At 43.0% G+C, this 16,375-nt stretch overlaps 1 protein-coding gene across 2 annotated transcripts in view; it reads right to left on the bottom strand.

Annotated features, from left to right (window-relative positions):
• LOC135496476 (uncharacterized) overlaps positions 1–16,045 on the bottom strand; it is a 33,668-nt gene extending 17,623 nt beyond the window's left edge. For both annotated transcript variants that reach the window (XM_064785823.1, XM_064785834.1), the window contains exons 1-14: positions 15,864–16,045; positions 12,229–12,253; positions 11,523–12,064; positions 8,844–9,048; positions 8,374–8,537; positions 7,421–8,087; positions 5,621–7,087; positions 4,466–4,654; positions 3,946–4,166; positions 3,464–3,626; positions 3,153–3,259; positions 1,949–2,893; positions 1,324–1,631; positions 825–1,081 (exon numbers count right to left, since the gene is read on the bottom strand). In XM_064785823.1, the coding sequence (XP_064641893.1) occupies positions 825–1,081; positions 1,324–1,631; positions 1,949–2,893; positions 3,153–3,259; positions 3,464–3,626; positions 3,946–4,166; positions 4,466–4,654; positions 5,621–7,087; positions 7,421–8,087; positions 8,374–8,537; positions 8,844–9,048; positions 11,523–12,064; positions 12,229–12,253; positions 15,864–15,905 (5,302 nt within the window). In that variant the 5' untranslated portion in view covers positions 15,906–16,045. The remainder of the gene's footprint in view (positions 1–824; positions 1,082–1,323; positions 1,632–1,948; positions 2,894–3,152; positions 3,260–3,463; positions 3,627–3,945; positions 4,167–4,465; positions 4,655–5,620; positions 7,088–7,420; positions 8,088–8,373; positions 8,538–8,843; positions 9,049–11,522; positions 12,065–12,228; positions 12,254–15,863) is intronic.
• Positions 16,046–16,375: the final 330 nt, after the last annotated feature.

Here is a 16,375-nt window from a genome sequence, read left to right as displayed (position 1 = left end):
GCTTGAAAGCCCAATCTAGGGTAGGCCGTGTGTGCCAGAGGTTAAGTGTGTACAGTGCCTGTTTTCGTTGCCTCTTCCGAATGAAGTCAATATATTGCATGTGAGCATGCATGAGGGAAATGGCATCGCTTCTGGTTATTTATGGTTTCTTTTCATCACAAACTCATAACAAGTGTGTTGTTTCCGTGTTGAGAAGACTGATCGACTTTCAGAAAATTGGCATCATGAAATGAATATAGCATGAAGGAAGGTTTGCGCTGTGTGGAAAGCGCAAGGCGGATTTCGCGCACATTACAATTACAAGACTGAGCGTGCGATATGCAAATGAAAAGGAATATCAGGTTTCGACTAGATAAACATTGCTGCATTATCAATCTGCAAGAAGAAGTCGTTTCTTGGTCAAAATTAACGTCTGTCCATTCTTAACGGCTGTAGTCTCAACAGGAAAGATTTGTTTTCTTTCTGCACCAACACCATAGTCAAGTTCAACTGATAACAACCTTCGACGTATGGTATCTGCATAGTTCAACACTGAGACATCTGCTATTACTTATTTTATAATGGTTAGCAAGATGGCCATTCTATGATAAAGAGTTCTCCAATAATAACCTACCTGCGCCCGAAGAACGTTTCAGCAACAAGTAGTTTAACCGCGAGGTGGGCGAGCACTCGGTACGTTTTGATTTCATATCTGCTGTTCGAGCGTGGCGTCGGTCCTTGACCATAAAGGAGGCACATTTGTATCTAACGAGGTGGTTTCGTCAACACAAGTTAACATGACAACTTTGCCTTGGCCAAGTAAGTCCGAGCTTAATAGTACTTACCAATATAGGGCCGTTGGCTGTCCGGAGTTGTCTTGGAGACGTCTGGTACGTAAATCAATGAATCCACTTGGCCAAATGCAGTTTTTGTGTTCTTGTAACTGTAGCGTATCTTCCACCGGTAGATAGCCTCGTTCTCCCTGTAAGCCTTGTTGTCGGGACAGTTCCTCAAACACTTCACGCTCAGCTTGCACAGACCCGATGGCCGAATCAGTCTCTGGCCGAACTGTGTTTTCACACAGAATCTTTCGTCGCTACATCTGTAAGATATGAATGAAGACAAGGGTCTATGTCGGTGCTCTTTTTCTGCTTTGTGATCAACCTTATTTGTTGTTCTTAGTATCCGCTACTATCCGCTTAACTGTCCAAATATGTCCGCCCTCGAAGTATTCCTACCCTATGAAGGTGAAGATTCTATTGCTCATCCGCCGTCCATTCGCAAAAGTGATTAAACCTTAGAGAGTAAACTTCTAAAAGAACCTCAGATCTTTTAAAAACTCACATTATGCTGACAATAGGTGGTTTTCCCTCGACGATCTTGACAACCACAGATGCCAGTCCGGATCGATCATCCGTCCCGTTATGGTCATATACCTGCACAATCACAGTGATGTTGCAGGAACCGTTGATGGGCATGCGAGAGAAGTCGGGCGTGAACGTGCCTGAGGTTTCCGGGATATCCAGCCGTCCTACACCATTGCCGAAACAGCCGCCGTGATTGTCGTCACTGGGTGTAGGGGACATGAGTGTTGTGGTGTCCGGGTTATCAGGCTCCTGCGTCTGTTTGGCGAACCACTTGTAACGGAATTCCTGAAGCACAAATTAAAACACTTAATTCACCTATATCATCAAGAACCTTCGCGACATTATGCGTGAAGTGTTTTAAAACAACCTTACATGCACGTTCTATTAATTCGAAGATAAAAACTACGTTTACAGAGCAAACTAACGCACTTCACGAGAATAGAGCAAATGCGATGTTGCAGTTGGAAAACTCCTGTCGTTAACACATGTGTTTGGAATGAGTGTATTTTTTAGATTTTCCGAAATAGCTGCATTGTTCTCCTCATTAGGTAAATGGTGATCTTAGGAGTAACTCGCAGCTCTACCCCTCACAAATCACTCACCTTTTTCTTGGGCGCTGAAGGGTCCACATCACTATCAACCGAATATTTAGCAGCATCAAACGTTTGCTGGTCTTTCTTCCCTAGGGTCATAAATGTCAAGCCTCCGTAGATCATACTCGCGTATATTGGACCTCGCACTATCCAGATAAAGGTCACGGCCGTACTGATAAACTTTTGGTCTTTGATGTCACTGGAGCCAGTCATCTGGACGGTCAGAGTCAGGCGATAGACCCCGAGACCTGCACCGGGAAAGTGTCTAGGGATGGTGAGATACAGTCCATTATGGCCGGCGCATGATTTGATATCTATGATCTTATTGACCGTCTCATTATCATTCATTTGTTCCATGGTCCAATCTTTTATGTTGTCTTGAGGGTCACAATTGAGGGAGTCGACTATACCTCTGATTTTACAATCGGATCCTCTATCGCATCGCGTACCATTCTCAAATGGACGCGCGTCATCAATCTTGATCTCTGGACGCTGGCATTTCTGATCTTTGGAAACGCTGAACTCAAGGGACGCTGAACTTGCAGCTATGTAGTTACCTCCGATCACCTTGATTTCAAAATGTCCTCCTGAAGTGTATGTATGAGAAAGAGTCCAACCAGATGTATCCAATGCGCGATCTATGTAATTCCGTTCCGCATCCGCCGGAAGATTCAGGTTCTTCTCAACCTCCTGCTTTGTGCAGTCTGATTTTTTTCCATACAAATGCCACTTTTTCAGGGTTGTGCTTTTAAAGTCGAAATTGACGGCAACGCAAGAGTTTGTTCCAACCTTTGCAAACGCGATCTTAAAGGTCTTTAGCTCATTCGGTTTAGTGGTTATTCTGCTGTCATCTATGGTGATGCCATGAGGTGTATCTCCCACGATGACGGTGGTGCAGTTGGAAACACTGCCCTTTTTGTTGGAGGCTGTGATGCAGATATTATATGTACCAGGCTGGAATCATAACGAAGATGATACTGTATATCACCTGTTAACGAGAATGTGTCATTGCCAACATGCAGATGGTATACAGTCCATTTCACCAGAAAACGTCAATACAACTTGTGTTGATTTCAATGTCATGTAAAACATGACGCATCAGCGAGACCGAGTGATTTGATGCAAAACATTGTCGAATTTTCCGAGCCAGTTTTTGCGTGTGGTGCGAACGAGTCATGGGATTATGGTCAACACTAACCCAAAGCCTACTTACCGCCGGTATCTTGTATGTAAGTGGGTCTCCTGGCTTGATATCCGTGCTGTTACACAACCACACATAACTTGTACTCTCAGCAATCAACTCATACTTATCAACAGACTCTGAAAGAGAGAAACCATGTACTCATGCAATCAGCTCATACATATCAACAGAAATATTCTTGTTTTTCTAAACCGACGGCTTTGCTGTCTCAAATAATTGCTGATTTCCTCGAAGTTCCTCGCTGCACAGCTCTACCACAACCAAAGGATTAAGGGCCGGAATGTCTCTCCCTACGCTGCTCGCTCACCCTCTCTTTCACTCACCCAGCTTCCCGCCGTAAAATTTTGTATAAAGCTTGATATCACGGTTGCTTGGAAAATGGTTCTTGTCAGTGCCCAAACCTGGTTTATCAACACCGTTTAGGGGTACCGCCGGACGGTATTTTGGTATGATGTAAAAGTCTTGCAGACTATCTTGAATGCTTGCCTGTAAACAAACAAGATGCTTAAAAATGAGGTTGAATCATAGATTTGCACAAATTTTATCAGGACAAACTGACTTAGCATTCTGCAGCAAGCTCCACTTCACTTCAGGGCACTGTCTCTAACCTCGACAGGTTAGATGGGTGTAAACTGTTCAGCTGGCACCTCCAACACCATGGCCGCACTTGCCTGTTCAATGGATGACTAAGGGAGTTAACATGCGCCTTCACATGACTTGTCGCTCTCAGGCTGAATCTTATGACGTATCAAGTCAAAAGGCCAGACAATCGTCCACTCATACTATCACGTGTTCAAAGACTTACGTCTGCTTCCCATGTTATAGAAGATGCATAGTTCTTGATGACCATCTTGGCCGTCCTGCATCCAATGCTCTGATACGTCTTCGTGTTCTTCAATATTTTAGTGCCAGCGTAAACAGGAGTGATAGCTGCCTGTCCATCTAGGGGTTTCCCATACTGGAGTTCCCCGCTAGCATCTGTTGGTTCTGTTGTTCCAATCCATTTCAGAGTGAAGGTAACTTTTGCTGAAAATGAAGTGACACATCGGTGACTCAACGGGCACCAATGCTACTGGGCTTACAAAGCAGATCCAAGTAGATGAGCGCATCATCCGCGCCGTGACACTTGATGGGTACGGCAATGTGAAAGACAAGTTATTTAAAATGACTTGTTAACTGGTGAAACCGTTGTCACATCTAGTTACATTTCGTACAAGTACTTTGCTGAAAGGAATATTTGGAACGAGGCTGGGGGACAAAACGACCCAGATGCGACGGATTTGGTCGAGAGAATGAAAGAAAGAACGTTTTATGATAGTACTTACGGTCTGTGGTTGGACGTGGTGCGTCACTCGTAAACTCAAAATCGTCCTTGAACACTCCATTTTGGCAATATACCTTGTGTGTGAAGGTGAACATGCTCAAATCATTGAAGATTTTCACCGTGCAGGTATAACTGCCGAGGCGGTCGAACCTCCGTGTACTCACAAGGGTGGGCGTGAGTGACTTGGGAACTGGAATGCAAGCGTTATGCGATGAAACCGTTGGTTTGTCTCGAATGATTTACAATTTGCATACCCATAGATGAAAATCATCAAACATAGTTGGCCGATTGACAACTTAAAATGTTCTATTTTATTCAAGCTCGGCTTTCGTAGAACAACCAAAGATATCGACACTACTTGGTCATAAACCATTTCTCATAACACCTGAAGAAGTTCATCACACCCAAAGACGTTCATTCATGTAGCTCTTCTACAAGTTCTTTGAAACCAATTTTGAAAATCTATCACAGTGTTTCCGTCAGCCACAACGAGACTTCAAGAGTGGTTCGCTGCTCGCCAACGTGGCTGTCTCCATCCGATTTCACACACCTTCGACTAGATGTTGAAGATTCCAATTTCCTACCGAATCTCGGATGTTGTCACCAACCTCGACGAACGAGTCACTCAATCGACAGGTGTCGTAATCAGTACGAACACGGACTTCTTTTAGTCCATGCTACGAACGACGAAGCACGAATGCTATCAAGACCTCCCCTAATTCCGATGCGACACTTGCACATCTTTATACATGTGTAGTTGTAGAAGGAGCCTGGGGAACTTTAACAGAAAGTCGTCGGCAAAATGTGTTTACATAACTCGTCGTTCGTAGCAATTCGTCAGGCTTGCGAATACTTTCTGAATGATGAAGTCTTTTTGTGTACAGACTGGAATTCTGAGATGTGTTTTCAAACTTCTTGGGGTGGAAGAGTTCATCAATCAATACATGTACCTCATCACAATATAATGGCATTAATTCATAACCAAAGTCTAACAAATAACCAGACCTTGGTTGTGTTACAATAATTAAGAAGACACTTGATTGATGAAGTTCAATAAGACAGGGAGAGACTACGAAGTTCTATTAATCATTCCTGATGCCTAGCCTCGTTTCAAATGTGAAAAAAGCGAGAAATACTGGAAGAGAAATCGACTTACAGTTAACAGTGACTGAACTTGACGACGATGTGGGGTAATTCCAGTTGTAAGTGACTTTCATACCCGATCCTTTGCCGACTTGCATCAATAGCGACAGTTCTGTTCCAGGCGAGTTGCATACTGCATGTTCTGGTGTCCAGAACGGCCTTGGGTCCATGATGGCTTCAATGATTTGAAATGTGCACGCCAAGTGGTAAGTCTCGACAGAGTTTTTGAAAGTGGTCGTAACGTTGTAGGAGTTTGGGTCGTTGTAAATGTGAGCAACCGGTGTGGCCATGTTAAATGGAGAATATGCCTTGGTCGTCCCGTCCCCAAAGTCTATGGAGTACTCGACATCAGGGGGTACCATCCCGTCAGGTGTTTTGAACTTGATCTCAACCTTTCCTGCTTTCTGTGGATCCACAATGTTACATTGGAAATCCATCTTCTTGTAAGCTTTTATGACAAATTTCCAGTTGAACTCCCCATTTCCGTTTCCGATAATGGCCTTAGCTTCGAAGGTTCCGACCATTGTGTACTGGTGAGATATGACTTCAGGGTTTGTACTCGTCAATTGCACATTGGGCGAAGCAGTAGTGCCGTCGCCGTAATCTATTTTAACAAATGCGTTAGAACCACCTTTGATGGTGGCAGTGAATTCGATACAGCTTGGTGCCATGATGTAATAATTAGTGATGTCGGGTGGAAACTTGACCGGGTTGCACCTTTTAGAAATGTTGACGAAAGGACTATCTAGCGGCGCATCAATCGTGAAATCAATGGTTGTGTCGACACTGCCCAGTTTATTGGTGGCGGTGCAGCTGACACTGTACTTTTGATCAAGCACGTCCGAAATCGGGGTAGATGCACATGAAGGCTTGTTGGTGCAATGACTCGTGTCTATCGCCGTGTTTGCCTTAAACGGCGGAGTAGACGTGCATGTATAGGTCAAACCGTGACCATTCTTGACATTTGTCTGAATCATAACCTGCACAGGTTCATTTTTCTTTGCACCCGGTGGGTTTATTTTAACATAAGTTAGCTTTTCCTCTATATCTTGTGTGGCTGTCTGAACTTCAGGATCAGGCGTTATTCCATTCCTACAGCTGACTTTGATAGTGTACTTATTTGGTGTGGTGTATGTGTGAACGACCTGACCAGTTGTGATGGGGAGCTGGGTATCATTATAGACCGCGATAGTGCCATCACCGAAGTCGACACTACATTTGTAGCCAGTTCCTTTACTGATGGCTATTTTTATAGTGGCATCCACACCGGCAGTTGCTGCCGTGGTTGTCACAGTGACTGTCCCAATCTTGTCCTTGATATCTAAGGATGTACAGTTCGACTTCGAAGAGACGGCATTCTTGCACTCAACACAGACGTTGTATGTCCTCCTCACAGCGAACGTGTGCACGGTGTATAGAGAAACTTCCTTCTTCACAGCCGAACTATCATCGTAATTCCACATATAAGAGATGTTTGTTCCTGAAGAAGGAAGTAAATAGACAAATTAAGTTAACATCTTACATGTCAGGATTGAAGATCATCGATCAATGTATGTGCAAGCTATTTGTGTTTGCTGTCATTACCAGCTTTAATATGTCAATTGTATAAGTGCAAAGCATTATTTCCACATGAAAAATGGGGAAACAAATGAGAGAAATCAAAATTCTGGATGCAGCACAATTCGTCGCTGAAGACAAAAATACGTTATTTTCTTTAAGGCAGATCTATTTCACACTGGCTGCTTCTTTGAATTCCATCGAGGCCTATAACCGGCCTGCCTAAGGTGACGTGATGTTACCATTGTGTGTTTACCTTTGTGTTCCAGTATCTCCAAGGTCACGGCTTTCCCTGCTTCAGCTACATTAGGTGCATCTAGGATACAATAATCGATGCCATACTGGCACGATATCTTCCGCTTTTGGGTGACACTGCCAACGGCTCCCGTCGTGGTGAGAGTTGCCGTCATCTCATAGTCTCCCGAGTTCAGGCAGTTGTGATAGACCTTTGTCACGCTGGCCTTACTGACTAAAGCTCGAACCAGAAGTTTTTTGTTCTTTGTGGTCGCTCCGTCGTCGAGAGAGGCTGATTTGATGGTATCTCCTTGACGAGGAGCGATGTAGTTCTCGGAATAATCAGAAGGTCCTGTCCAGGGTGTTTTGGTTCCGATGATCCCCTTCGTTACTGCGCCAACTGCCATTCCTCGAGTAACATTCAAGCTTGCTGCCGTGACTGTTGTCAAATCGATGTAGTTATACCCGACCGTTACAGTCGTAACCGGCACCACATGTTTGATCATCCAGTCGAATGTTGGTTTCTGCGACCTTGGATCTATCGGACATGTTGTGATCGTCTTCGCCGTACACTGACTATTCGATGTACAGAATGACTGTGTTGCTGTTGAACACCTCACCTCACAGGTTGCCTGGCACGTGTAACTGTCGTAGCAAAACGAGCCACTCCCACATGAGGGTTCAAGGACCTGCAACGAGACAAGAATGGGACATGGCATTTGGGCTTTCGTGTTGATTATAGCAAACGATTTGATAAGGACACATGCACATGGTGTTATACTAAGTTATTTACTGAGTGCTTCTGTCATAGACCCAAACCATCTTTGCCTGACCTGGACCTGAAGTGAATGCAACTGTCACAAGAAAAGCACTTGACCACCGTCTTCTTTGAGTCTCTATCATCGACATTGTAGATAGCAATAACATACTAGTACGGCATGTTACAATAAAGGAGTGGTTGACTAAAATTCTCACCAAGAGTGACAGGTCCCCTGTTTTTTCCATGTTGAATTCCCAGCCGATGATCGTGCCATCCTCAGTGAATTCGGATCCGGGCATAACGTACGTCCTGTCAGCAGTCCCACCAGTGCATGTGCCAAATTGCGGTATGCCCGGGCCGGCAGTGTTGACAGGAGGGTCTACAAATAGAAACAAGATGAATATTCGCGCTATCTGGAGGATCAACTGCCAACGTGAACAAGTCTGATAGCTTTGCTCTGGTCTGCTTTGGTTTCGATAGCGCTATGATTATCGTGGTCGGCAAGCTGATTCATGTAGCTGTACGTTGGTTTAGTGTGACAATTGATTCATGTACAGCCAAGATATTGTGGGGTTTATGGTGTTGGTCTGAACCCAGTCAAGACTAGATGATTGTAACAGTGTTTCTGTATTTTGATAGGCCACGTCATACCATGACACGGAGTGACCCATTTGCGTCCACCTACCAGCGATCGCTACATTATCTAATATCTTGCTCGTCCCGAATTCGAATGTGCCGGTAATGGCGGAGCCGGTGAATGTCTCCACGGTACAGGCGTACTCCTCCTCTCGTTTCTTTTCATCCAATGATACGGCCACTTGCTCTGGACACTGCATGCGGAAGGCGGTCACCTTAGATTGGACGACGATGCCAACGGCTGCAGCCAGAGACTGAAATGGCACGTGGAGATGTTATGTGCACTTGCAATGATCAGAGAAAGCATCCATAGACTAGAAACAACTTTTGGTGCGGTGTATGTTGGAAAATTGATAAAATACCGGTTTAAATGAACCAAAGCATAGAGCTTTCAAAGAGGCTATAGCGAAATAGTTTATTTTAGTCCACTTTTGGCATTAGCATCTACATGTATTAGGGTCAGCTTGCATAGTCATATTTAATTATCGTTTACCGCTGATTAAAGGTTTCCTACACATTTTAGGTAAAGTAGCATCAATAAGAGTTAGCTCATGATAATGGTCTGCAACTTTTCAACAATCAAGGTTTTAACGTCTTATTCATTGAGAAGCTGTTACCACAGAATAGTTCGCAACAAATATGGATTTAAGGGGTAACGCTTTAAAATCACTTTGTGATTTTTGAATGAGGAAGTTGATATGGCATTATCATGAAACAAGCAACACACGAAGGTGGACTTTGGGAGAAGCTGTTCACATTAGATGTAAAACAAAGCCTAGCATTAAACATGGAAACATTAGGAAACTATCACATTTATTTACACAAATATTTATTGACATTAAACATCTTTATTCAATGATATATAATTATATTATGATTATTCAGCACGGACTAAATCCAACTGGGGTTTTTTTTCGAGACAAACCATTTTATTTCAGGGTATTCATATATAGACGTTTGGGTGTATACCATTAAAACCAATTAATCTCAACCCATTTTAATTAATCAAAACAACAATAAATGTTTGGTTGATTAAATCGATAGCGTCTGATGACCATGCGGTCACAATGACGTAGGGGATGATAAAGAACGCTGAAGCATGACGTCACCATGGTGACAGTCGTGGCTCAATCAACCAAGCTTTTATTCTTTCCACTTTACCTTCTCGGTTATACTATTAGTCGTCCATGGCACTCTATTTCAGTCTGTCTTTTAATTGTTTCTAATTTCTTGCAAAGTAATATCAAGTTTGGGATTCATACAAATTTTCCAATTTTTTTCCTTTTTATTCAGCGAACGTATTTATCATGTATGGCATTAAACAAACTAGTATTACTAACATTAAAAGCAACAACAATTACTCTACGCGGTATACATCATGGACAAATCTTAGCGTTGACATCTGATCACTACAAATGTACAACTTGAACAGCAACAGCAAGCGAATTTAATTGACAATTTTTGCCTTGAGATGTGTTTCGAGGATGATTTGACCAAATCCAGCCCGACCTTCATCGGAATTGGTCACTGATGTGGTATTAACTCGCAGGTTGTTTCCAAGTATCAATCAGAAATAGCACAGATGATTCTATTCAAGAACAGTTGCTGTTTATGTACAGATATGAGAAGAGAAAAGCTCGCTTTGATTAGAGTATCTTTGGATTGGTACTGGAAAGTTCGTTGTATACATGTTTTGACAGTGTTTCATTTGTGGAATGTCACTTTAGCATAACAAGTTTGTTCTTTCTATCATGACGTCTGACGTATGTTCATGAAACAGTAAATGCATGATTTATATTACCATAGACATTTTAAGGTTTGGGGTTCAGCGGAGATGGTACAAAAATACCGATGAAAACACTTAATAACATTTTAAAACATCACCTACCTTTCCCTGTTGTAAAGAAGACCACGCATTTGTATGATGTTTAGTAAATAAAAGCAGAACAAACACATTTTTGCATATCATGAGAGTTGTTAAACCTTCTAGATCAGGGTGAAAGGCTGCGATGATCAACATTGGTTTAGTGCATGAAACATTTCGCCAGGGTCAACGCGTTGAGACTCCCGGATGCGAGACATGACTGCAAGATTCTCATTGACCTGTCGGCCTTTCAATGGCAATTTAGGTCGCGTTGGCGTTCGCGTTTGGTAAGGTTGAAGAATACTACAGTTATTTCGGTACTTTGCGGTGTGGTGGGAGAAAATATAGGGGAACAGAACCATATCTTATTTTGAATGATTTGATGTTGAAGAAAAATGCTCCTACGAATATGAATATCCGAAATTCGAAATGTATTTCAACAAACTTAGGACTGCAATGGCCCGGTTGCTCAATCGATGTAGAGTCTATCAATAAGACTCTACTAGACGCTGCAGTAACGTTGGCGTTAAAGTCCTAACGCTACTATTGTGAATGAAATGATTAAAGGAGATAATGCATAGTTAAGTTAACGCAGGCGTCTGTCTCTAACGCCAGTTGAGCAGCTGGGCCAAGAAAGGAAGGCCATTTCCAGAGGATCTTGTAAAGTTGAAAAACGCTGCGTGACAGCTAAAAGGCAATCACGAGATATCTTTCTCTGTTTTGTAACAGTTGGGTGATTATGGACCGTTTTCTAGTCCTATATGGAAACGTTTCATTAATAAATCTTTCCAGCAGATATGTCAGGAACTTTTTTTGTTACGTCCCGTATCTGTGGTCAGAATGGTTGCCGGATGACTTTCTTACCGGCACTGCTGGACTCTGCACCTCAAAGCGCACATCGTAGACTCCAGGTTTACGAAAGACCGGCTGCACGTTCTTGTCGCTGTCGGTGTTCTTAAAGCCGGTGGGATAGCACGACTTGGTGGAGCCGGCGCCGTCGTCAAAGTCAAAATTGAACTGCTCGTTGATACCAGTGACGCCGAACTGTAATGTTACTTTCTGTCCGGTCTCAATGATGGTGTCGGCTGGCTTTGCCTTCATCCATGGATCCGACATGGCAGCTGTAGCACCATTAACTGTCACATGGGTTCTCCCTCCGCACATTTCAGTCCCACCAGTGCACTTGATGTTACAGTACGTATTTGGTGGTGCCACTTTGTTTGCCGGCACCGGCGCCGTGTTGGTACAGAAGCAGTACTTTCCATTCTGTGTGGCGGAGTAGGCGGACGCTCTTTGCCCGCACCTTGCTTTGCATATGGTTGTGTCGAGAGTAGCGTCATCATACTCTCCAGGCGACCACCATACCGGATCGAGAGAATTGAGTTTGTAGCAGTCTTGTGCAGGCACTGAAAACAGATGATAGCAGCATATTTGTGAGGTATGATTCTGAAGGAAGATGCCCGTCAATATTGGCAAATCCTTAAAGTGATATGGCGAGGTAATCGTCGAGAATTAAAACGATAAACTAAACTTAGCGGCAAATATTTGTTGGTTGTCGCTTGTTTCTTACCTCCTCTTGTGAAGATTACCAACATCTGAAAAGACAACAAACGACAAATACATGTACTAGTCACTACATGTACTAGTCACTACATGTACTAGTCACTACATGTACTAGTCACTACATGTACTAGTCACTACATGTACTAGTCACTACATGTACTAGTCACTACATGTACTAGTCACTACTTCACGATAGTTGCTGATCTCTGAGGCCTCATTAGATACCATCATCTGACATAATATACACAACAGTACCGGGCACTTTTCCAGGGGGACCTTTTCGACTGTTTCAGCGCGATGGGTTCTTGTTGATAAGTTGGAGAGTATCAACAAAAAACTATGGTGATCTGAAAACTGAGTAGTGGGTCAATATTTGTGATCTTGCACTAGCGAAAGGTTTGGCAGCGAAGTCAGATCAACGCTTGCTACTAATAGCCTAACAAGAACATCTCCAGCAACATTCATATAGCTTATGATATTTCTTAATAATAGCAGCTTGTCGATCTATTCACTGTTCCATTTCACACAAGACTAACTTTTACAAGAAAACTCCATCAACATTAGAGCGTCGATAAGCACCAAGGATTGGACGTCATGGTTATTTGGTTCTTTGCGTCCTGTTGTCATGGCCACAAACGCCATTGTCCATTAGCATGTTCCGGTACGGTTTGATAAGCTTACGACATGGTTTTAGACAAATAACATCAATATATTGCAATATTGGTTCACAACACCAAAACTAGAGGTAATGTAATTTCGATTAGTGTTGACTGATTTGCAGTAGTTCTGTTGACAGGGCGTTAATACTGAAAGCGAAGATAGGCAGTTCAGTTAAGCCAGTACAAAATACTTCTCAAAGCGTCATCTACATTTGCATAATGATTTTTCTGTTCCTCCTTCTTTAGGAACATGACTTACTCATTGCGGTGCGGAAGAAACACCCCTTTATCTCATCAGAGAATGTTGAATGTCTCTGCAATCCACTCTACGCCGCTTGCCGGAAAAAAGACCAGACCCCATTGATTTTAGGTGCTTTGATTTACACCACCGTATGCTGGCAATAGTACCAAAGGGTAACGGACTTGATGTCTGTCAATGATTTTGCCGCGTTGACCGGCCATCATGCTTGCGAATTTCACCCGGCGTTATGTTGTTTCACAGGCTGATGAATACTGTATTGATGCAGAAAACACAATGGTAGCATAACCGAGACTAGTCTGGCTCTGTCTGGTGTAAGTTATTACACGGAATGACGTGCAAATATTGCTAAGTTGGCGGCCGACGTCCCAGTTAAAACATATCATTCTCGGCACAACCTGGGAACATTCAATACACGCTGGAAACCCTGTTAGAGTCAGACTGATGTGGCCAGAAACAAAATTGAATATCGTTGTCGGTGACGTCAATTAACATAGCTTTTACACAAAACCTGCCGAGCATGATCTTCAGAAATAACCAATGAGTTGACGTGCAAAGCGATGGAGCTTTCCAGTTTCGTGCCTCGCGTTGTTAGGATTTCAAACGTTGATAATGAAGTCATTGAATTGTCCCGAAACATTACACTTAATCCATAAATCAACTGTTAGAATTTGTTTTGCGTTTCCACGGAGACTGCATGGGACCGGAGCATTGTTGTTTCTTGATTAATAGCTACCTGTTGCTTGCTGCTCGACCATGATTTGCGTCGATTCGAGGCAGTATGAAGTGGGGCGGGAAGGAGGTTCAAAATGTTCATGCAGATCGGGCTTTCGTCTCTGGAGAGATTGACCAATCGGCATCCATCGCATAAATCAAACGTAAAAAGCAGCCTCTAGATCAACTTTCTGAAAAAGCCTTTTAAATATTTGCTGATATTTGATTGGTAACGAACGTCCGTTGTATTCGAATACTATTCTTAACATGTCACCAAACAGTTGCAATGATGTTATGTGGCTTTTCGAGCAGCAGCCAAAATCAATGTAAATGAACTGAAGATCTTTTCTCAAAGAAGATGTTTTCTATCACAAACTAATATAAACTTTGTCCTAAGGACAGAACTAATGGAGACATGGGTAACTTCCTTAGTCATTCAATGGAAGCGACGAACAGGTTGAAACAACTGGGTTAAAGCCACACGGTCATCTTGTTTCATGTATCGTAGGCTATCTCAGAAAGTGGACACCAATCTAATGACCATGGACACCAATCTAATGACTGCTGATGTTGTCATTTCCTGTCAGCATTATGGAGAAGATTGAACCAATCATGCCCGTTCTCTCTCCGTTGACACAGTGTAACATTCATGTTTGGGGTGGAAAATAGCAAATATAACATGACAGTTTGTACATTTTTTCGAAACTTGGTGTTTACGAATACCAGTGGTGCAACAGGTGTACCCATGTTTCCACTTACCACTGACTCTGACGGCCCAATATAGCAGAGTTCGACGTGGAAATTGAAGTCATATCACTGACCTTTTTATCAGCTGCCACCACCGCAAAACCGACCCAAGACCACACGTCTGGTCCATGCAGCCCCGTATAAAACCTTTCAAACATTCCCCACTTCAGTAATGCAAACACACAAGAACCACACAAGTGGCTACGCAAGAAAGGTAAACAAGACATTTCTAATTACTACGGCAACCAATTAATGTCATATCATTGGTGAGGATATTGAGCCACAACTGTTCAGTGACGTTAAAGGGAGTGTGCGCTGGCCTGATGTGGAGCAGTTGCCGTAACCGGTATGCCACCATTCTAAAGAGATATCCTTGGGCCCCTGTAGTTTAGTGGTTCGAGTCTCTGACTAGTGGTCATGAGGTTCCAGATTCGATCCCCACTGTCAGCGCCTGACTCTTGGCAGGTTTGCCTTGCCCGGGTTACACCACCCAGGCGATGGGTCCCGCTATGACATGATCATGTAGCGCCGACTGAACAGCTCTCAAGTGAAAGGTAGATTTCAGACTATAAACCAACATTTTAAAACTTTGACCAGCCAGATTCCGTAAATCAATCAGGTAAAGACAACGTGCTTGCTTGAAGAGTTCAAAAATATCAAGATCAGACAATCAACGTCTCATTGGCTCTCGAAAATATGCCGTCATTCAAAACACATGTCGGACAAAATGCGAAGAAGTAGGGCGTAGCCAAACAGTTTCTCCTCTAACATTCCTACCCAGTCGCATCAAAAATGGCGGCAAGAAAGAGATACACCGGCTGGTAATCTTTAATCTATCAGCTAACATGTCCTTAATGACGTGTCTTTCTACCAATCAATAAGGCGTCAGTTCCGAATTCTTGATATTCAAAAAGTTCCTTGCTTCACGAAAATGCGAGACACAGCATTTTGTCGTTTTTTGGAAAACAGCATTTTGAGGTTTTTCTTTGCGCGAATTGATTTTGGTGATGATTTCATTATGTTTCGATATCCCAACATCACGCGCATTCGAGTTTCCATCAAGAAACGCCGAAATTGTTAATTATGCAATACGTTGACAAGGGTGTGTTATGAACGTTACAGATATGTTTGGCGCCCTGATGGATGTCGCTTATAATAACCAACCAAAAATGAAAATCAAAGTAGCTCGGTCCAAAAACAGGGTGACCCTGCGATGGATATGGTGGGTTATCGCATTCATGAAAGATTACTATCTCTACCTACCAACACCCCTCCTGCCAAAAGTAAATCCTTATGGGGCCTCATAACGTCATCTTTTGTTGATTGTTATCCTTACAAATCAGAGTTAAATCAAAAGTAGAAATCAGAGGCCAATTGTAGCCAACAATCTCTCGCACAACTTGAAACAAATAGAAATCCCTTTGGAACTATTATAATGGCGCTGCAGAAAGATCTCACTCCCAAGCCGCAAACTTGATATTGATGAGAAGACTCGGGGGAGATCCGCATGCGTGTAAAATTAAAATCTCATGCGCATGCGCAGTCTTGGATATCGATTGGAATATGTTTTCCGGTTAAATATGGCAGTTGGCGGTGAAAACATAGTTAGTTAACTGTACAAGTAACGTGTAAATGTATGCATGAAATGGCCTTCTCCAGATATTCAATTGTGTGGACGTTACCTTGGTAACTGTGCGGATTGATCGCCGGCTGCTGGTCTAACTGTTTCGGCAGCCATTGTGCTGGGTTTCGATTGTATAACTTGAAGTGTCAGC

The sequence above is a fragment of the Lineus longissimus genome, chromosome 1 (genome assembly GCF_910592395.1).
Source record: "Lineus longissimus chromosome 1, tnLinLong1.2, whole genome shotgun sequence".
NCBI classification, from domain to species: Eukaryota; Metazoa; Nemertea; class Pilidiophora; order Heteronemertea; family Lineidae; genus Lineus; species Lineus longissimus.
This window is presented reverse-complemented; position numbering and strand designations above follow the sequence as displayed.